Below are 22,472 nucleotides of genomic sequence, written 5' to 3' on the forward strand. Positions count from 1 at the left end.
TTTTAGAATTTGATTGCTGATTGCTTGGGCGACAAATACCTAGGAGATTTATCTTTTTACCATTAAATATTAATGATGCACCACAGATCTCAAACTTAGATTGTATTGATTTAATTTTCAGGGTTTTAGTCTCGCATTTAAGTAAGTTCTTTTTAAGAATTAATACTCCTCCTGGAGAGCGGAGTTAGAGTGAGCGTGATGGATGGTGGGAATAATGTCCGCCGAGCCCCCCGAATGCGTGGCGGCGTGCGCGATGCGAGATCGCGAGCGGATCAAGTTTGCCTCCAGAAAAATAAAGTGAACAATAATGGTAGTAGTTTTATTATGGGCATATGGCCCTGATAACATTGACCCCAGGTCAACTCCCCTATATGATTAGTCCATAAGAGTGCAGTGGGCATATGGTTGCCTATTCAATTCAATTCTACTACATTGGCCATAAGGTTAACATGGACGGGGTTGCTCTACCCTGGCGTATGAAATTAAGAAATTAATTAACTAGGATGGCACCAGTTGCTGGTCAAACCCATCATGCCCTTTCAACTGCCCGCCTGGCACCTGACCGCCGACGTTTACATCAACAAGCTCAAAGGGCTGCAAAGAAGGGCGCTCCACTTCTTCCACGGCTGCCTAGAAAACGTTGTCCCTCCAGAGATTGAAATTTATGGTACGGGTATTGAAGCAGTAAATAATTGTAAACTACTAGGAGTGGCAATAAATGATACAATGAATTGGCACCTACAATGTGAAAAAGTGGCGAATAAATTGAGAAGTGTGACATCTTTTTTGACTATATTGCGCAATACAGTGTCAGAAAGTTCACTTAAAACTGTATATTATGCTTTGCCCAAAGTCAAATATTGTATTCTATTGTGATTTGGGGAGCATCACCACACATGCAAAAAGTGTTCGTCGCTCAGAAGCGTGTTGTCAGCGCAATGACTGAGCTGAAGTATTGGAGAGGAAATTGTGCGCTTGATACATGTAGGCCACTGTTTGCTAAATATGGTAAATTGACTGTTTACTCTCTTTATATATTAGAATGTATGAAATTCCTTATAATTCATCCTGAAAAATTTAGAAAAAAAAATCAGAAATTCCAAATTGTATGAGTCCGAAAACAAAAAGTGCAAAAAGCAAGCACTGTGTAAATGACCTATATGTCGAGATTGAAAATCACTTGGATATATTAAACCAAAATCCTGTAGTTATGATAGCAAGAATATTCAACTCTCTACCTGTTAGTGTAAAAATGACTGTGGAAAGTAACGAGTTTATTAGCAAAATAAGAGAAATTGTATATAAGTATCAGTATTATGACATGAACGAGTTTTTCAGCTGTAAATTTGATTTGTAAATTGTTATAAATATGTGAATGACGTATTTTAAAAGTTGTCAATTCGTTCACGACTTAATGATAAAAATAATTCTGAATCTGAATCTGAATTGCAGCACCATCGCCATCTAAATCCTCGTCGATAAATTACAGACAAAGATTTAAGAAAGGTAGTAATACAGATGCAGCTAATTATAGACCAATCGCCCTTACGTCAAGTATCTCAAAAGTTTTGGAAAAAGCGTTTTTAATTCAACTGGAGAAATATTATGAAGGGAATAACTTTTTGCCTGACCAGCAGCATGGCATCAGGAAAAAGCGTTCTACGGTTACTGCGCTTTATGATATGGTGACAAATGTGTACGACTCATTTGACAAAAGAGAAAAAATTAATGTTATTTTGTATGATTTTACAAACGCGTTTGGATCATTCGTACCCGATAGATTGTTTAACAAACTAAAAATGTTTGGTGTCAATGGTAAAGCGCTAGACTGGATCAAGTCGTTTTTACTAGAGCGAAAGCAGCTAGTTCAACTGAGAGTTCTGAGTGATAAGTGTGTAGAAGAAATAATTAAATCTAAGTTGCGTGAGAGTAACAGAGGTGTGCCGCAAGGTACATACATCTCTTGGTCCCTTAACTTACAGCGCATATTCGATTGACCTGCCCTTAATTGTTATTATTGCAACATTAGTTATTTTTGCCGATGACTCTACAATGATAGTGAAAGGTAAAACTGCCTCTGAGGTGAATGAAAAGACAATACAAGCAAACTCTGACATGGTGAAATATGCGAGTGATAATCACCTGAAATTGAATCCGAATAAGACTATGGTAATGACAATGCACACCGCTCAAACGAGGAAAATAATCCAGCCTGAAATATTGATTGAAAATAAGGAATTGTCTGTGGTGAACAGTAGTCGCCTTCTAGGAGTAACGATAACAGATACAATGAGTTGGAATAAACAGTGCAGCGAAGTGGTGGCTAAGTTGCGTAGTGTTACGTATTTATTTATCATGTTACGAGAAAAAGTTTTAGAATCGACTTTGGTCCAAGCCTATCATGCATATGCGGCTAGCCGAATACTGTACTCGATTGTAATCTGGGGTGGCTCTACATATGAAAGATGTTTTTCTTGCGCAGAAAAGAGTAATAAGAGCGATGGCTGGCGTTCAATATTGGAGGAGTAATGCGGCACTTAACTCATGTAGACCACTATTTGTGAAATTTGGAGTGCTTACAGTCTATTCATTATATATTTTGGAGTGCGATAAGTTTGTGCGTAAATTTCCCGAAAAGTTTAAAATGAATCGTGATGTTCCAGGTGTTGCAGTGCGAACTACGCGTGCTACTGCATATGTTGAAACAGATTTATTTATAAGGCCAAGCTCACTAAATTGTGTGAATGAAAGTCCTGAGATAATGATAGCACGAGTATATAACAAATTACCCAATGTATTGAAAGAAATAGCTGACTATGGCAACTTTGTCAAAAGTGTCAAATATGTAATGCTGAAGTGTCAATTCTATGGTATGAATGAATATTGGAGATGTAAATTTGAATGCTTAAACTTGGAAGAGTGAGACTCAGCTGCAGGGTTTTCGGGGGTGGCAGTATTTGAGAAGGGTTATTCAAAGGCTTGCCCAACCCCCCCGAATAACTAATGGCGTGCGAGCTCCCTCAATCATTCAATTACTTGATGTTGTATTAGTTGATTGATTAAACCTAATTATTATTATCATAATGACCTGTTGTAAAGGCAAATTGGAGATGTACTATATATGTCTAATGCAATAAATTTTAATCTAATCTAATCTAAGACGAAATTAAAAAAACACTAATCCCAAGTCCCTACACAAAGTAGCTTAAAAAACTAATATTTTAAATTTAAATGTCCGAGGTTTGAAAACACCAGATAAATTTTGAGATGAAATTCAGGGAATTCAGGGGTTCACTATCGCAACTATTTTCATGCGGAGCAGCTGGCTTATTTTCAACAAACATTTTATTGAGGTAGTTAGCTATATTCAATTGAATGTACTCTTTTTTATTAGCAGTATTTATTTCCATAATTGGAGCTAGACACTTGTTTATTCCTATATATTCATTAATAATTTTCAATGCGGCGCTAGATTTATTATTAGATCCATTAATTTTTTTATCATTATATTGCCGTACTTCGTTGTTAATACATTCTCCGACCTGTTTCTTCATCATTTTAATTTTATTTTTTAATTACTCTGTGGATTGCTAGGCCTATACAAGAGTATTATTTTCAAAACTTCTCCTGCCATTCTAATCTCAACACCAGCAGCCTCAAATTTTAGTTCTATATTGGCAAAGGTTATCTTTTTAACAGACTCATATTGTAATTCACTAGCAACAAATAAGACAACTCCGCCACGCTCTTGGGTTGCTCGCGCAAAGGAAGCTAACTGTAAATACCCACTAATTCTCAGTGTTCCAATCTCATTTGAATTTAACCAATGTTCTGTTATTGCAATAAATTGAGGCTAACTTTGTATAAGTTAGCTTATATCATAGTATAATAAATTTTAATTGAAATGTTTTCAACAATTTGTTTGTAAACAATGTGATGTAACAATTTGGAGAAATAAACTACAACAATAATAAAAAAATTGAATTGAAGACAGCAGATCAAACCCCAAAAACATACTTAAATTATAGAATGGCATCGTGAGCCAAAAATTCAGGCAAATTAGCGGTCAATCATTCGTGAACAGTCCCACTAACATCCAAATATTTGTCTTTAATGCAGGCGTTTTTGAGTGGACAATTTTGACCACCGAATAACACCATTCTTAGATTTAAAATTTGTGATATAACATTTAGATAGACGAGAATTGACAACAGCGTTGAAGTAGATGCCAAAAATGTGTGTGTGTTCTAAAAATTCAATTCAATTCATTCAAAAAGAATTTAACAGTTAAATTAGATGGTATCCATGTTTTATCCCCTAAAAATGTGCTAAAATGTAAGGCAATGCCTTTTTTTGGGTCAGCTCACATGTGAATCCACAATGTTTGAAAATTAGCATCTAATATTCTGCGTCCAAATAATGTCACTCAAAAACGCTGCTGTGATTAAAGCAATCTTTTTTATTTAAGAAAATAAAGAATACCTGATTGTGAGCGTCTGGCATTGTGTAGAAAGGTCGAACAGCTAGAGGGAACTTGTCCAAAATATAGAAGTCAGTGTTGTACTGAAAAAAATAATCAAAAGCAAAATTAATATCAGCAATGACCACGGACATATACACAAAAACACATTGAATGATAAGAGAATAGAAAATACGCAAAATAGAGCATAGAGCCCTTCGGTTTGTGTACGAGTGGCACATTTCCGAGGCGGCGAAGACCGAGCTGCTCACAGTCCAGCAGCAGCTTAAGTACAATGACTCGACTTCTTCTTTTTTGTACTATGTTGCAAATGGGGCGCATCGCAATGCGTAATTATTTCAAATATGTAACCCCGTTGGAAGTGAAATTAGCGCTGAAAAGTATAAAGTCACCCTCTGAAGGTACCGACAATAATTCTAACAAAATGCTGCTCATGATTATTGATGTAATTTTGCCATCTCCACGTTTATTATTAACTCTGCGCTGCAAACGTCATATTTCCCAGCTATCTGGAAAAAAGCTATTTTGATGCCTCTGCCAAAAGTTCGCAGCCCCTCAAGTAGTTCTGATTTCCGGCCAATTAGCTTGTTGTGTGTTGTTTCAAAAGTGTTGGAAAAAATAGTTTTTGATCAAATGATGGAATTTTTATTACAAAATGATGTCCTTGATAGGCTCCAATCAGGATTTCGGAAATTGCGCAGCACAACAACGGCTCTTTTAAAAATCTGAGGATTTGAGAATTTCAATGTTTAAAAATGAAGTAACGTTAATGGTTTTTCTTGATTTCTCAAAAGCATTTGATCAGGTTGACCATGGTCTTTTGTTGAGCAAACTAAATCAATTGAATTTCTCTGCACCCGCTCTGCGCTTCTTTGAAAGTTATTTATCAGGTCGTCAGCATGCAATTAAGAACAGTGATGGCAATTTTTCTAAGTGGATGAATATTGAATGCGGCGTGCCCCAAGGTTCAGTTCTTGGGCCGCTCCTTTTCTCTTTGTACACGCTCGATTTATCGCCAGTGTTAAAGGATAGGTGCAGGTATCATATGTTTATGCGGACGACACTCAGCTTTATCTTAGCTGCCTGTCGAATAATGTAAACGAGTGTGTTAAAATCATGAACGACGTATTAAGAGATGTTGTGTATTGGTTAGAAGCGAATGTACTAAAGCTCAACCCGAGTAAATCACAAGCCATGTTAGTATGCTCAGTACGAAATAATGCTAAAATTTCCGCGATGCTAAGTGAAAAATTATATTTAAATGATGTTGAGTTTAACTTTGTGCAAGAAGCGAAAATCATGTTTGATAAGAACTTGTCTTGGAATGCGCAAGTGTCCAGAATATCGCAAAAAGTTTACGGCATGTTAAAAAGTATTGAAATGTAACTCCAGAAAAAGTCCGAGTGAGACTTGTTAAAAGCTTGATTCTGCCGCACTTAGATTATTGTGACATAGTTTACTGTAATTTGACAGCCACGCAAATTAACAAATTGCAAGTTCTGCAGAATCATTTAATCAGGTACATTTTTGATGTAAAGATCAGTCAAAATTTATCACCCTTGTATAAAAAATGTGAAATTCTGAAAATCGCGGATAGGCATAAATTGAAAATTTTAGTTCAGTCACACAAAATTTTGTATAAAAATAGTCCAGAGTACTTGAACGCTTATGTTACGACAATGTATGATGTAAACTTGCTCGGGCGCACGAGAGCGCACCGAATGAAACTGCTCGCACCGTTTGTTAATGTGGAGGTGCCGGAATACTCTTTCCAAGTTCGATGCTATAGGCTTTGGAATGAGTTATCATCAAATCTGTTTTAATGATAATGTTAATTTTTTTAAATCAGTACTGAAAAAGCAATATTTTGAGCAATACTAATGTTTTCTCTCTCTCTTGTTTTAAAATTTTTGTTTTTGTCATTTATTTGGATGAGTTCATGTATGGGGCATAGTTGCCCTAAATTCGAGCCCAATAAATATTTTCTTGAACCTAATTACATCGTGGCTGCGTCTCATAAGTCAATAAAGAGTAATAATAATAATATAGCGGGCATTCCATACTGGAGGTCTTAAGAAGCGCTGGATACATGCAAACCCCTTCTTGTAAATTTAACATTATGATTGTGTCCTCTTTGTATATTTGAGTGAATAAAATTCCTCGTGCAAAACCGATATCTTTTTCAGAAATATCGTGATACTGTTGATACAAGAAAAGTTACGAGATATAATCAGAATAATATTTGTTGTAATGCCCTTGTTGTAAGAGAAATTAAGCTGAAAAAAATTAGAAACCCCAAAGTTATGATACCTAGAATATTTAATGTCTTGCCGAAAACTGAAAATCCCCGAAAATGACGAGGTTCTTGTGAAAGAAGTAAAAACTTTTGTATTAGAGCATCTGGACTTTAATTGACTCAAATTTGTTATGTTGGTGACTAATGTATATATTGTACCGTTGGTAACACTGTAATAAAGCTTAGAATTATCTTGGAACCCGAACCGACCGGACGTGTCATTCCGTTCTCCGCACTCTACGAGCGGCCAGAGGCCGCCAGGGCCGGCAAGTGGCCGCCCTTGTAACACCTCAAAAACAGGCCACCTCCAGACGTAACAAATGGCGACGAGGAAAAACTAACTTCGGTGAAGGAGGAAGAGGTGAGTGGAGCGAGAAAAGTGCGAGAACGGCGACCACGTGCAGCGTGTGGTGATTCCCCAAAATTGGCTTGGGTTGGTGTCCGGAGGCGGACCTGTCCGGCACCAAAAGAGACCTCGAAGGAGCCAACGAAGAGTTTCCGGCGGGAGGAAAGTCGGGCAAGAAGAAATTCTCCGCGTGAGGCTGCGAAAAGCCGGGCGTTACATCAGCCAAAAACGAGGTGAGCGTCAGCAGACATTTTCAAGTCGAGGCGGCCAGCCGGCCAAGTGTGAAAGTCGGTTCTACCAGAGATACGATCAAGAGACCCGCGGCCCAGAGTGTTTGCGAGAGAATTCGCAGCGGCAAGAGAAGGGTGAGCAGAGTCACCTGCCGCAGAGTACGAAGCGTGACAGCCGTTCCTCGGACAAGGGAAGAGGACGGTGTGTGTCGGGGCGTCAGAGAAGGGCGTCGCCGAAAAGGGTCAGAGTGCGACCCAGTGAAGAGCTCTCCCAGGGTGGGAAGCTCACCGTGTTAGTCACCTTCAAGAAAAGGGCCAGAAGGAAAAGAGGAAGGAGGAGGACTTGGGCTCGTCATCGTGAGTTCGAGTGGAGAGAGACCACGAGCCAAGTCTTGTCTTCAAGTGCAGAGTCTGCTGAGCGCAAGAAAGAGGAAAGTGAAGGGCAAGTTGAGTCCAGGGAAAACCAGCGGCCACCAGACAGAGGACGTGTGGCGCTGTCGTTCGTACGAGAGAGACGCCAGGAGGAGGCAGCCGCCTTCTCTGGCCAACGTGTGAGTGACTCGGAGGGTGCAACCGCATCCTCGAGCCTTCGACCTGAGTTGAGGGGATCTCCTCAGGGGTCGTTTAAGAAGTGCCAGGCGAACAAGAGCCTGAGGTGAAAATTCCTGAGACTAGGAGGAGAGAAAAAGAAGAAAATCAGCAACTGGAATTTCAGGCCGTATCCAGATTGCGTGAACATTTTTCGGTGAAATTAAGTTCAGTGAATATTTGAGATTGAGAAGGATTTTAAGAGTTCAGAGTTGAGAAAGTTTAGAGCAAATTTGAAAATTCAAAAGTTGAAAGTAAATTCAAAATTTCAAGTTAATTTCAAAAGTGCAAATTTTGTAGTTCCAATTCAAGAGTGATTTTAAAGTAGTTCTCAAATTGCATCTTTGAAACCAAATTCTTGTGCATTAATTTCCACAAAATTGAATTATTGATTGATTGATTGATTGATAGCATGGCATCTTCTTAATTGTCTTAAAATAAAATAATTGAGTTTTTATCTTAGGCGGGAGATGTTATGTTGGTGACTAATGTATATATTGTACCGTTGGTAACACTGTAATAAAGCTTAGAATTATCTTGGAACCCGAACCGACCGGACGTGTCATTCCGTTCTCCGCACTCTACGAGCGGCCAGAGGCCGCCAGGGCCGGCAAGTGGCCGCCCTTGTAACACCTCAAAAACAGGCCACCTCCAGACGTAACAAAATTTTATAGTTTAAATAATGCAATGTGATGTGACTTATTTTGAAAAGTGAATATATCATGTCAATATTACAATGATTAATGAAATAAATAATCTTGAATCTTGAATAAAGAACAATTTTTAAATATTAAAACTTGGGTGGAAAATGTAGCCGATTAAATTTTCTTTTTTATGTTAACCAGATTTAATGGTGCCAGAATTTTTTTTTTCGCACAGGAACCCCAAATCCAAAATATTAATTTTTTTCTCACGTAACAATTTTTTTAAATTTTTTGAGATAGCCAATTGATTGTAAATTTAGTTTTGACCATGAAGCTCAAATTTTATCAAAACAAATAACAAATTGCCTGTTTCCATTCGCTTGGAGCTTCAGTACAAGACTTATGAAAACAGTTTGAGACGATGTGTTCATTCACATAAAATTTATAGCAAATATGAGTTTTTTTCAACAAATTGATGAATTGTAATATTATTTCTGTTGTTTTTTATTCTCTAACTTTTTACTTGCTTTGTAATATGTTGCAAATGGGACGCATCACAATGTGTAATTACATCGTGGTGACGTCTTATAAGTCAACAAATAGCAATAATGGAAATGAAGCGATCGGGCTTTTCCTCGTTGGCAGTGGTCGGACGCGCCGCGCGCTAATCACCCAATAAAGATCACCTCCCCCAATCAATCTGTCTTTAGCTAGCTCATTCTTGTATTAGTCAGCGAGCAGCGCGTTTGCTCATGAAATTGGTACCTGAATTTGTTAGTTTTTAAGAATTTAATTTTTTATTTAAAATGTGGTGTTTTTTCAATTTGCTGATTTTTTGTATTTTTTCTTGCTCATGAAATAGGGTCGCAGACCGTGACCGAAACTGGTAGAGCCATTTTTTTTTAATAAAAACAATTTTTCTGCAACGAGGAAAAGCCCGATCGCTTCATTTCCATGATCATCTCCTCGAGTGTCAACTTCTTCAAACAAATTCGACTTCGGTACGGGCCCGATACCAAGCAGCAAGTACGCCACTATGAACAAACCTGCCAAAAAACTGTTCGCATCCGCGCTCAGTTCAACTTCCTATCCGAGTGCCGCAAAGAGTTCATCTGCCCAAAGGCCCTGCGCGTCAAACCGCCCGCCCTTCTGCAGGACGACCCGCGCGCCAAGGGCATCCTTCAGAGAGCCCGAGAGAGCCAACCACTCGTTTGTCCGCTTGGCCACCGACAAAGCCCGAGGTGAACTTCACTTTTCCACCCAGGAGGAAAACGCTCAGTGGACCGACCTCCAGTTCACCCTCGAGGACAAGGACGCCAAGACTCTTGACCAAATCATCGCGCAGAAGTGCAAAAATGTGAATATGACGGAGTCGGCACACAAGAACAACAAGTTGGAGAAAATGGTGGCCGCCAAAAACCAACACCGTCCGAAACCGGACACCACCAACGTCATCAACCTGTCCAGCGCGCCCCTCTCGGAAGCGCAACGCTCAGCCCTCTCGCGTGGACTTAACTTCAGTGTGGCGCCGCGCCGACTTCGCAGAATGGATTTCATCACCCCGATCGAAGCCGCATCCAAAGTGGTGGCCAAGTTTGCCCTTGAAAAAGCCGCCGAGTGGAAACAAAAAATTGCCACCGAGCTAAAAAAAGAACACAAATTTCGGCCTAACATCACCAAAGCCGAAGCCCAGGGACTCCGTGACCTCAAGAACAACAAAGAGGTCAAGGTCGTCAAGGCCGACAAGGGCGGCGCCGTCGTCCTACTCGACACCGCCGACTACGACTCGAAGATGGAGCAGCTACTCGCAGGTGGCGAGTACGAGGAGTTGGCCGGCGATCCAACAAGAGAGTACGAAAAGAAGCTGCATGCCATCCTCCAAGGCACCTCTCTGCACCCAAAAGAGAAAGCAGCCATCACACCTGACCCGAGCCACCCCGGCGCCTCGCAGAACGCCTACAAGACGCCGCACATCTACGGCCTTCCGAAGGTACACAAGGAGGGTGCACCGCTGAGGCCCATCGTGAGCACCGTGGGGTCCGCTTTCCAGCCGCTCGCCCGCTACCAGGCCGACATTTTGAAACCTTTAACCGATAAGTCAACAATTAGCATTAAGAACGCAGATCAAATTCTCCCAACAATCAAAAATTTCAAACTTTCAAAATTTGACCAATTTTGTAGCTTCGATGTAAAAAGCCTTTTCACTTCAATCCCAACAAATGATCTTTTAATTATTTTGAGAAAAAAACTTGAAAATGACCAAACTCTAATTGATAGAACCTCCCTCCCAATTAGCTCACTTTTGGAATTAATTGAATTTAGTATCAACTCCACCTTCTTCCAATTTAAAGATAAAATCAGGTTTGGCCATGGGTTCATCTTTGTCCCCAGTACTGTCCGAAATTTTCATGCAAAACTTTGACGAAATTTGTCTCAAAATATTCAAACAATCCCCCCGTTTGTTTTTCCGATACGTAGATGATTATTTCATAATTTATAGAAAAAGAATTTTCCCAATCGAAAATTTTTTAGATTCTTGCAACTCAATCCACCCCTCAATTCAATTAACTTGTGAGTTTGAAAAGGATGACCAAATCCCATTTCTTGACCTACTTTTAAAAAAAGATGGTGAAAAAATTGCAATTTCAGTTTACCGCAAGCCCACCTCCACCAACTCAACCCTCCACTTTGAATCAAATCACTCTTTCTCAACCAAGTTCTCTGTTGCTCTCTCAATGTTTAAAAGAGCATACAGTTATTGCTCAGGGAAAATTTCTTTGAAAGAAGAAATTTCCAACATTTACAAAATTCTTCGTCAAAATTGTTACCCCGTAAATTTTATCAACAAAGCACACAATAAAGCAAAAAATCCTCCAACACCCAAAGCCCCCGAACAATTTTCAACCACAATGGTCATTCCTTATTTTAAAGGAAAATCAGAGAAAATCAGGGCCATCAGCCAAGAAGTTGCCAGAGTGCGAGTTGCTTTCTCAAACTCTTCAAATCTGCGAAAATGTTTAATGCATGTAAAGCCCAAATGTGAACCTGCTCTGCGTAATTGTGTATACCGCGTGCCATGCGCCGATTGCTCTTCAGTTTACATTGGGGAGACAAAAAGACACGTTTATTTCCGTTTTGACGAGCATAAAAGGGCAATTTCAAAAACTTTTGATCCGGCCACAATTGGGACGGACAGCAATGGTTTTCAAATAGCTCAACACGCGACTGAATTTGGCCATTCTTTTGCCTGGTCAGATGCAACGGTTATCAAATTCGAACAAAATCAATCAAAAAGAAAAGTGCTGGAAGCAATGGCAATGGCATGCGGTAATAATGTAATAAGCCAACCGAGCCACCAATTCGATCAAAGGTGGATGTCTTTTTTGAGAGAGGAAGCAAACAGCTTTTTCTCGAAAACGCATAATGTGCCCGACGTCATTCGGCGCCCCCGTGGTCGGCCGCGCCGCGCGCTAATCACCCAATAAAGATCACCTCCCCCAATCAATCTGTCTTTAGCTAGCTCATTCTTCTATTAGTCAGCGAGCAGCGCGTTTGCTCATGAAATAGGTTGGTACCTGAATTTGTTAGTTTTTAAGAATTTAATTTTTTTATTTAAAATGTGGTGTTTTTTCAATTTGCTGATTTTTTGTATTTTTTCTTGCTCATGAAATAGGGTCGCAGACCGTGACCGAAACTGGTAGAGCCATTTGTTTTTGAATAAAAACAATTTTTCTGCAACGAGGAAAAGCCCGATCGCTTCATTTCCATGATCGAGTGTCAACTTCTTCAAACAAATAGCAATAATAATATTAATAAATGTTCAGCCATTACAAAATTACCAAATAATATTTAAACCCACCAAACTGCCAAGGATGATGATTTGTGCTTTCTAGATAACAAGTTGTAAGTTGCAAACGGCTGAAAGTATTTTAATAACATTTGAGTTAATCAAAAGTAAAAATTAAATTTCTAATTGATTGGTTATCTCAATAGGATTTGAAATTTTTTTCTACATACAAATGAGCATTTCCAGCGCATTTAACAGCAAAATGAGTTACTGTATTGCTCTAAAATTATTTTACACTAATACTTATAATGATTTAAAAGCTTTTGAATTTACTCACAAATATGTTTGTAAATAATATCAAAAACAAAGTTCATCTTTCATGCCACCTAGTAAGGAGTAATCAAGTTTTTTATATTTCCTGTAAAATCCAGCTGTATGCAGCTGGGAAATTTTTTACGTGCCGAAAATGCAAATGGGATAATTGCGAGCACGAGCAGCGATATGTAAAATAAAAATTAAAAGTAAAAAAATGCTTGAAATTTTTACCTTCTTTTTAACAAGGCGCCCCAAGAGCTTTTCGTCTGGGGTCGAAAGATCATCTTCTTCGTCAAGATGTACACCAGCCTCAGCTAACAGATCCAAGCCTTGACGAAAGGTGAGCTTCAGAGGTGGGCTCAGGAAGACGAACGGATCAACAGGATATTGCTGTCCAACAGCAGCAATTTCAGCAGCAAAATGCTCCTGTAAGCCTTCAAAGAGCTGCGTGAATGTGTTGCCAATCACATCGAGAACCTCATGATAGTGCCATTTGAAGGCCATTTCCAAATCGAGGCCCACAAACTCTGTCAGGTGACGATGAGTGTTACTATCTTCAGCCCTGAAAACTAAACTTTGCATTGTAATAAATTACACCACTACTTTAGAAATTTTTATTATTAATATTATTATTATTTTTTGAGGGGCTTCTTCTACCATTTAGTGTGCCGATGAATGAAAAAATGATTGTGGAAAATTTTTTTAAAAGATCATTCGTTCCAGATTCAGATTCATAAATTATTCATGGTGATTTGAATATAAAGTCGGCTTTTCCTGAATGGGTTTTGTGAGTTGTTTATTGTTTAAGAAAAAACAATATCCAAAACCCATCGAGGAAAAGCTGACTTTAAATTCAAATCACCCTCGATCGTGAAATTCTACCACAATATCATAAATTATTGTTCATTTTTCACAAATTCGTTTATTTGAGTCGCCGTTATTTATCAGAAATTTATTTGTTAGAAAACAGTCCTCGGCAATGATCAGCAATTTTTTTTTATCAGAAATTCATTGCTCAGAAATCGTGCTTTTCATTTGTCAGAAAGTTATTTATTTTTATTCTCATTATTTCACAGGATGGGTAAATTTTAAAGCCCTTAGGTGTAGATGAAACTAGGCAGAAGTGGCAGCGTTTGATCAGCAGAGTATATTATTTTTCTGACCAATGGAAATTTTTCCCTCCTTGCTGGGCAAGGCTTACTCCAATGTTTGCAGATCTTAGGTACAGGCAAATTATTAAATTTCGTTAGCATTGCTATCTAAAACACATAAAAAGAGAGAGGGCGCCACCTAGGTAAGCTATAGTCGAGGCTGTGAATCGTCTCCAGGTTCTGACCTTTTTTCCTGTTTGTCCGAGACAGAGAACACCGAGGTGGGCCCAGGGGGACCACAAAATGCCCCCCAAACGATTTGGGACATTTTGCCCGTTTCCATCCGAAACTAAGACGAAAATTGAAAAATTCCAAAAGACGGAGACGAATGGCCGGCGCCGGAATGCAGCGGACCGTGGTACTCACCCTGGCCTGTGTCATCCTCCTGCGGCTCCAGAGCGACGTCCTTCAACGGCGGCTCCACCAGCAGGACCCGCGGGCGCTGCCGAGCCCCCTGTATGCCCAGTTCACCACCCTGGAGGTCAACAACAACTGCGTGGTGAGCTACTGGGTCGCGGTCAGCTGTGCACAGGTGAGCGAGCGGAGCGCATATTACAGGAATGTGCAAACTGCTCGCTTGATATGTGCACCGCGCGACAAATGAAGCCTTCGCTCTGCAGTGTCCGCCGCAGGCAGCTTCCTCACCATCTTCGCGCTGCTGTGCGGTGACATCAACGTGCTGCCCGGCCCGACAAGGTCAGCCCCGACTCTCTGTGTGCTCTGCGACAAGGTAGGACGGAAAAATGCTGTAAAAATTCCTTGTTGTGATTGCGGCCGAATATTCCATAAAATCTGCCTCGTCAAGTAAGAGAAGCTTTTGGACAAAGAAATAAATGCGTTGCGTAAGAAAAACAACTACCGATGCTGGAGCTGCAACCTGCCAAACTTTAATGATTCTTTTTGGAGTTTACCGCCGCCGCCCCCTAGCCCCCCTTGAGCCCCGAACGCGCCGCGCCAAATAAATAAAGAGGCCGTGACCATCCTGTCCTTTAACGCCCGATCTCTCAAGGACCGAAAAAAGGCCGCCGACATTCTCGCCTTGATCTACACACACTACTCGGCCGATATTTGCGCGGTTAACGAAACGTGGCTCTCGCCCAACGTGCACAATCATGAAGTGCTGCCACGCGAGTACGTCGTCCTTCGGAAGGACCGGTTAGGAGGGCGGCGTGCTGCCGGCGGAGTGCTTCTCGCTATCCGACCGCATCTGCAGCCGAAAAGGCTCAATCACCTCGAGGGACGCGCGGAAACAGTCTGGGCACAAATTAAAGTCGGAAAATTGCAAATCCTGATCGGCTCGGCATAGCGGTGTCCGAATGCCGACGCTGCCTACAACTCGGCCCTGCTTGAATCGCTCAAACTCGCGGCGGCGGAGCAGCATAAATTTGACGGATGTTTCGTGACGGGGGATCTGAACCTAAATGTGTGCTGGAAAAGCGACCCACCAATTGCCCGCGCCGCCCCCGCCGCCGAGTTCATCGACCTTTTTGCTAACATGGCTCTTTCTGAATTAATACAACCCTGGCAGAAACGATTATTGGTGAAATAATTCTAAAATATTTATGCAATAATCCAGTTTTGAATTAATATTGGGATCAATATAAAATTCTGACAGGGAATCTCCTACTAGAACTGCTGCGACGGAAACAACTCTCGACCTTTTTCTCACCGACCACCGACGTTCCCGCCCTTGTTGCGGCCTCGGAGGTGGTCCCGGGGGTGAGCGACCACGACGCCCCTCTCGCCACCCTGACGACCACAATGCTGCGCCCGGTGTTGGCGCCGCGCGAGACGTTTGATTTAAAGAGAGCAAATTGGCCGGAGCTTAATACCGAATTAGCGAGACGCCTTGGAAAAATTTTCGAGCTGCAGGAAATATGCAGGAGATATGGGAAAATTTTAAAAAGATCGTGTTTGACAGCGCGGAGGAATTCTTACTCAAGAGGAAAATTGGAGGAAACAAACGACGCTTGGTCCCATGGCTCAACCAATACGTAAAATTGCTGATAAAAATTCGCGACCGACTTTTCCAAAAATGGCTGGTGGAAAAATCAAACGACTCTAGGCAAGTTTTTTTAGCCGCGAGGAAAACAACTCAGTCTGCCATTCGGTCCGCGCGTGAAAACTGGCTTTGGAAATTGGGAAAAGGCCCTAACGGGAGCTCTGAATTCTGGCGGTATATAAATGGAAAAACAAAGGTGCCAAATAACACCGCTAGTTTTGAAGTGCGAGGAATAAATGTGACGGAACCACGCGGAGCTGCTGAAAAACTGCCACCTCACTCGCGCCTAGTCTCACTTTTCTTTTCAATAAATCTCTCGAACAGGGCGAATTACCCGCGGATTGGAAAACGGCCGCCGTAACACCCATCTTCAAGGACGGAGACAGGCAGGACATGCAAAACTACCGCCCAATTAGTGTAACATCCCTGGTCGGAAAAGCACTCGAGAGAATTGTTCGGGACAAAATGTGCGAATTGTTTGAAACAGAAAGGCTGATTCCGGCCTCTCAGCACGGCTTTCGCTCCAAACGCAGCTGCGCCACACTTCTCACGGGAACCATTGACAACTGGACGGCGGCGCTCAACGAGAAAAGCGGCTCGCACTTGCACGCTATTTTCCTGGATTGGAGCAAAGCGTTCGACCGAGTACCGCACGCGCGCTTACTCTCGAAACTGGACCACAACGGGATAAAAGGGCGCCTCCTGTCGTGGCTCAAAAGTTTTCTAGTCGGTCGCTCCCAATTTGTTACGTTCAACGGAGGCAAATCCGAACCCTGTGAAGTTTCTTCTGGCGTTATCCAGGGTAGCGTTTTGGGGCTCCTCCTGTTCATCTTTGTGGCCGACCTCCCCGAGTGCGTGGCAAACAGCCAACTCGTCCAGTACGCCGACGATGCAACAATTTACAAAACAATTACATGCCAAGAAGACGCCGACCAACTGCAAGATGATTTGTGCAATGTGGAAATTTGGTGTGCAAACAACGGGATGAGTTTAAATGCAAAAAAGTGTAAAGTGATCGATATTTCTCACGCGCGCGTCCCCTTGTATTTTATGTACACCCTCGAGTACGTCCAACAGCAAAAATTTCTCGGCGTCAATATTTCCAGCGAACATCGGTGGCAGGTCCACACAGATATGGTCCGAGCAAAGGCGGCGCAAACCATCGGCTTCGTGGCCCGCAACCTGCGCGGCTGCACCCCCCGAGTAAAAAGAATTGGGTACCTCTCTCTCGTAAAACCAGGCATGATATACGGACTCCCTGCATGGCACCCAACGACGAAAGTCAATTTAAAAAAGCTCGATAAGAGTGCAGAAACGGGCGCTGCACTTTATTCACGGCCGCACCCTTCTGCCGGCAAACGAGCAGAGAGTTATGCCCCTTGACTAGATTAGACATGCACCTCAAGTACACTGACCTTCTATTTTTCAAAAAGTGCCTGAGCGGCGAGACTGATTTTGACGCGCGTGCCTGAATCATCGAGGGCCGTGTGCTGCGAGGCGACAATAGCCGGCATCCCCGCCTCCAGCCACCCCCGGTCCGAAGTGTTTGGCCAGCGCGCTTTTTCCTTCAGGGTCGTCAAGCCCTGGAATGACCTGCCACCGACCCTCAAAGACTGCCCAACCAGCAATTTTCCCTCCCTTTGCAAGCAGCATTTGTGGCAGCAATTTTAAAGTTTCGTGATTGTTCTTTGTTTTTCGATAGTGTGGGTTCACGCGCTGGCCGATCTCTTTTTGATGTCGGGGCAGACCTCTGCTAGTTGTGATACCCTTTCTGCTCATTTTTATCCAATTCAATTTTTTTCATGTATGACTTGAGTAGAATAAACAACAATAAAAAAAAAATCAGTTTGTTGTAATTTTCTAAGATGAGTCTTCCTTAATTAAATAAGTCACTGCTGTGTTAATAGTATGAAAATATATTTATGGCTCTCATGGAATAGTTTCTCGCTTCAGTAATTAGAAATATTTAAATTAATCATAATGATTTTAATTTTAATGATTGCATGATTCCGCTTTTTAGTGCAGTATACTTTTTGCAATGCAAAGTTGCCATGAATGGTGAATAAATAAAATAAATTAAATAATCCGCTTGTAGAATATTGTCTGCTAAAAAACCGAGTTTTTTAGTTTTGAGTTCTGATAAACATTTTTGACTATCTTTGGTATGGCAAGGGTGTCGACAGCGTCTGTTGTGAATGGAGTCCCGCAATAGGGCCGAAAAGAACAAAGCCGAAAACGGCTGAGCGGAACAAGGCCGAAAAGAAATAGGGCCGACAAGGAACAAGGCCGAAAGCTGAAAAATAACCGATAACCGTGAGCGCGTTCAGCTCAGTGAACATTCAATCCTTTGCGCGTCAATACCAAAATCCGTCATGCGGCCGTTTCGCATTGGAAAATAGATGAAAATTGATTTCACACAAGACTTCGCAAAAAAAATCTTCATTTTGGGCGAGACACAACCACAAAATCACAGAAATTTGAGGGACAACAAGATGAAGATAAATTGATCTCTTGTACAGCTTAAAAAAACCATCCTGCATTGGAACTCGGAAAACACGATCTTTCAAGAAATTATTTGTCCAGGAAACTTATCACTTATGTGTATAAACTTCTCAATTTATTTATTTATTTACCCTTTTCCTATCATCATTGTAAATTTTTGATGTAGACTGACCTACTGATTTGAATTTGGGTGGTATGAACGTGATTAATTGTTGAAATGTTTTATCAATTTTGGTCAAGCTAATTTTGAGAAAAATAAATAAATTCTAGGAAATTACATAACAATGCTAAATTTAAATATAAAAAATTTGGGTCTCCTAGAAAATTCATTTTGTCTTAACTATGTCTCCATGGAACTGACATAAAAATCCAATGCTAATTGATGTAGAGCAAAATTAATTGCGTCATTTTTTTTGCAAAAGCTCTCCTTAATATTGAGTTTCAAGTCTGCTGGTCAGTTTTTGGTTCATGTATTTCCAGCATATCGACCATAAATAAAACCAGGAAACTGAAAAGTTCCTCCCTACCAAATATTAAATAATTTAGATATTTGTTACTTTGATTTATAAGGACGATGATAAAAAAAATTGTGTCCTGAGACCCGAGGCGTCCCATTTCTTATTGGGATGGCGGGTAGACATAACACGGTAATCGCGGTGATTTCCCAAAAAAATCAGTTCGTCCTAGTTTGTTTGCACCGGTATTTCGGCCTTGTTCCTTTTCGGCCCAGTTCCGCTCAGCCATTTTCGGCCTTGTTCTTTTCGGCCCTATTCCGGCACTCCATGTGAATTGGCCGCTGCAGGACGAGGTCCATGTGAAGATTGCTGTGAGCAGTTTGCGCGGCTCAAGCAACCGTCTCAATGGAAAGGAAGGCAAGGCTGCATGATCTCAAGGATGGACATGGGCGAAAAGAAATTAATAATTTTTGTCATACTTCAAACATGAACACACGCTAGTTACACTCTTATAATCTGAATCATTTTCCAGTTTAAGCAAAATCCCGTAAAGAATCAAATGCGAAATATCAGCCTTCACAAGCTCTTGCTCACATTTGCGTGCAAGAGCCGCTAGTGAGCGAACCACATTTTAATTACTTGTAAAATGGTAGCCCACCCTTAGATGCATTAAATATTGTACCTGCTCCAACTGTAAAAACTCGGTCAAAATCAGCAGCAATAGCCATCTGCTTGTATAGCTGAGGACTCTGGGCTAAGTAAGCTTGGCCCTTAAAGTAGGACACGGTGAAAACATTTGCGCCGCCCTCTGATGCTGCAGAGATGATTTTTGGTGTGTGTATTTCAGTGAATCCTTGGACTGTTAATAAGTCTCTGAAGAGGCGGCAGACACCTGCCTCCAACCTGAATATAGCCTGGTTTGCTGGAGTTCGCAAATCCAGGATGCGGTGGTCTAGTCTGGTATCTTGGTTAACTCGAATTGTGAGGCCTTCAGCATCCTGAGTTAAAGGATGATCGATAGTGATTATAGAGTTAAAAAAAGTTTAAAATTAATTATCTGAATTAACTAGTATTTCGTTAGATATTCCCTATGATACGAGAGGGCAAGGTTTTTTATAGTAAGTTTTAAAAACCTTAAATTTTCAATGCAATGGCTACTAAACCATTTTAAATAATTACAAAAATACTTTACCGGTAAATCATCTCGACGGGCAGCATCCTCAACTTGCAAAGGCAATTTAGTTTTAGCGGCCGAGACTAGGAATACTTGGCGCACATGCAATTCAGTGTCTTGCTGAGTGCAAGCTTCAATACGGCGCTCAACAGCATGAACAATGCCTTCAATGTCTACAATACTCTCTTTGCTGATGCTGAAAAATTACAGAATTGTAACAATCAAGTTTCAAAATGAGGAATATAAATTCAATTGTTTAAAAAAAATGATTGTATTAAATTCTCGTAATACATAATACATTTATTCAAAAACAATAAGGCTCAACTAGTTTTGGTCACAGTCTGTGACCCTATTTCATGAGCAAGAAAGAAAACAAAAAATCAGCATCATTAAAAACAACCACTTAACATACAAATTAAATTACTTTTTAATGATTTATGCTTCCAAAATGTAACACTATGTTTTATTGAAACTCTCAATTGAAGCCATGATGCAAAAATGTGCTTATTATAAAACGAACTCCCCCCTCTCACTCTTTCGTTCCTCGGAAGTAAAAAAAAAAAATTAAAGAGTAAAATTTCATATACTTAGAGAGGAATTTGACCATCTGCTTGCTGGTATTCTCATCAACTTGGGCAAGAACTTGCACAGTGCTCTCCTGCTGCCTCAATACAGCAAAGCATTGCTTGCCCTTGGCTCGGCTTGTGTGCAAGCGCGCTCGAACCCAAACAATGCTACCTGCAAGGGTTGATTGAAGGTCTCTGACATGCACGTACTCCTGAGTAGGCCTTTCTGTGCTTTGGATTAGTCCAACCAACCCATATTGTCCAATGGAGCAATCGTCTTCCTAAAAATGAAATTTTTTGTTAAATTGAATCAAATGTGTGAAAAAAGACAACAATATAACAATAATCAAGCTATTTTTACCTGCGTTTGCATTCCATCATTTTGGTTTACAGCGCCACGGTGCTCTTCACGTTTTACTGCCTTTTCCTTCTCTTTTGCCTCTTTTTTCAGTTGCTTCTTTGACTTCCCTCCTCTGAAATTGAATGTAATTGAAAATAAAAATGGAGAACTGCACAGCAGCATAACACTATTGTGTGAGTAGGTGACAAGTGTTCAAAATATTGAATTAAATTTTATGTTAATGCGCGCAATTGCAGAACCTTAGTCAATCAATAGATTTTCAATTCCATTTAATATCAAATATTTACAACGATCTTAGAGTACGTCTTAATTACATTAAATTTAACATTCTGCATCCATTATACAGTTTTGATAGGGTGACAATACAGCAGATATATTATACGAATAGATCTCACAGAAAGATATTTTCGGTACGTACACTAATAAAAATATTAGTTTATTGTTAATTATTAGCTACAGTCTTTCCGGAAATTGTTAAAGATTTATGAAATCATGATTTCAGGGCTCTGTGTGTTGTTAGATGCAGCCTTAGAGTGCCAGTGCCCTACAGGTTTAATAAGCATGTCATCGATATCCAGAGTTATTATTATTGTTGTTTATTTGTCCACATTGTTTTAATTCGATTGTTAAAAAAAATGATTTATTAAACAATAGGGACACCGATTGTAGGACAAAACAGCACCGCACCACTAGAAAAAATTTTGCTAAAACTTCCGAGACTAAAAAGACCTCCGCCGCGCAGTCGGCGCAGTGAGCCTGAAAACAAAATTATTTCTACATACGCGTATGCATTATGATTTTCATATGACGTGTCACAATAATGTTTGAAAGTAAGAAAAAATCCGACCGCACTGCAGTCGTTGGTCCAACACGTTATGCGTTGTATGTATCTGTCCTATGTACATATGCATTCCTAATTATTATGCAAGAACTTTGTCAACAATATGGAGAAATATAAGCAACAATAATAACGCGATGAGGTTGCGAACTCTCTGGGTTTTAATGCTTAAAAAATTTTGCTAGTCTACGAAAGAAGAATCAATCTTACTTCGCTTGAGAATTGTCAGCCATGATAGAAGCCCGTTTCTCCGTTCTTGGTCAAATGGAGCTGATGAACGGCCAAACCGGCCGACCGCCAATATGAATGTCGTCTGATTGTCAGTGGTCCGCTGTCCTGAAATTTAAAGCTACAATATTTTTGATATTTTTCTTTTGCTAAGCCCCGGTCAACAAACCTCCGAGTGCTAAATGCACGTGCACACTCCTGCAAAGGTCTTCGCCAAACACCAGCCACCGCCCACCGGCTCCGGCTGTATTCATTATTCAAATAATCTCGCAACCAACAATAGACAGGGTGTGTTTCTTTTTGTTTTGGCCAACTTCGCCAAGAATCCCCATTTTTGGGGTGGGGGAACTTGGCCAGCGCATTAAAAAACAGCCGCCAGAACAAGCGCCAGAAGGTATTGCGAGCGCCACCAAAATTCCAGTGGCCATTGAAGAAAGTACTTCTGCAGCCTACTTGACAAGCAGCAGATAAATTTAGTTTTAATTTTTTTTATGTTCATTGAGAAAGAT

At 40.7% G+C, this 22,472-nt stretch overlaps 1 protein-coding gene across 7 annotated transcripts in view; it reads right to left on the reverse strand.

Moving 5' to 3' along the window:
• LOC132194701 (aspartate--tRNA ligase, cytoplasmic) overlaps positions 1-22,224 on the reverse strand; it is a 36,277-nt gene extending 14,053 nt beyond the window's left edge. For 4 of the 7 annotated variants that reach the window (XR_009441567.1, XR_009441568.1, XM_059616150.1 and 1 more), the window contains exons 1-10: positions 22,133-22,222; positions 21,946-22,071; positions 20,898-21,009; positions 20,558-20,817; positions 19,989-20,166; positions 19,479-19,794; positions 14,483-14,583; positions 14,204-14,312; positions 12,918-13,255; positions 4,483-4,563 (exon numbers count right to left, since the gene is read on the reverse strand). Coding sequence is in view for 5 of the 7 variants with exons in the window: in XM_059616150.1 (XP_059472133.1) it covers positions 4,483-4,563; positions 12,918-13,255; positions 14,204-14,312; positions 14,483-14,583; positions 19,479-19,794; positions 19,989-20,166; positions 20,558-20,817; positions 20,898-21,009; positions 21,946-21,968 (1,518 nt within the window). In the remaining 2 variants the exon portion in view is untranslated. Of the gene's footprint in view, positions 1-4,482; positions 4,564-12,917; positions 13,256-14,203; positions 14,313-14,482; positions 14,584-19,478; positions 19,795-19,988; positions 20,167-20,557; positions 20,818-20,897; positions 21,010-21,945; positions 22,085-22,132 lie in introns of all 7 variants that reach the window. The other 3 variants (XM_059616151.1, XM_059616153.1, XM_059616154.1) reach the window with 3 other exon arrangements.
• Positions 22,225-22,472: the final 248 nt, after the last annotated feature.

Source organism: Neocloeon triangulifer, unplaced genomic scaffold (assembly GCF_031216515.1).
Source record: "Neocloeon triangulifer isolate White Clay Creek 2 clone unplaced genomic scaffold, ASM3121651v1 ptg000008l, whole genome shotgun sequence".
NCBI lineage: Eukaryota > Metazoa > Arthropoda > Insecta > Ephemeroptera > Baetidae > Neocloeon > Neocloeon triangulifer.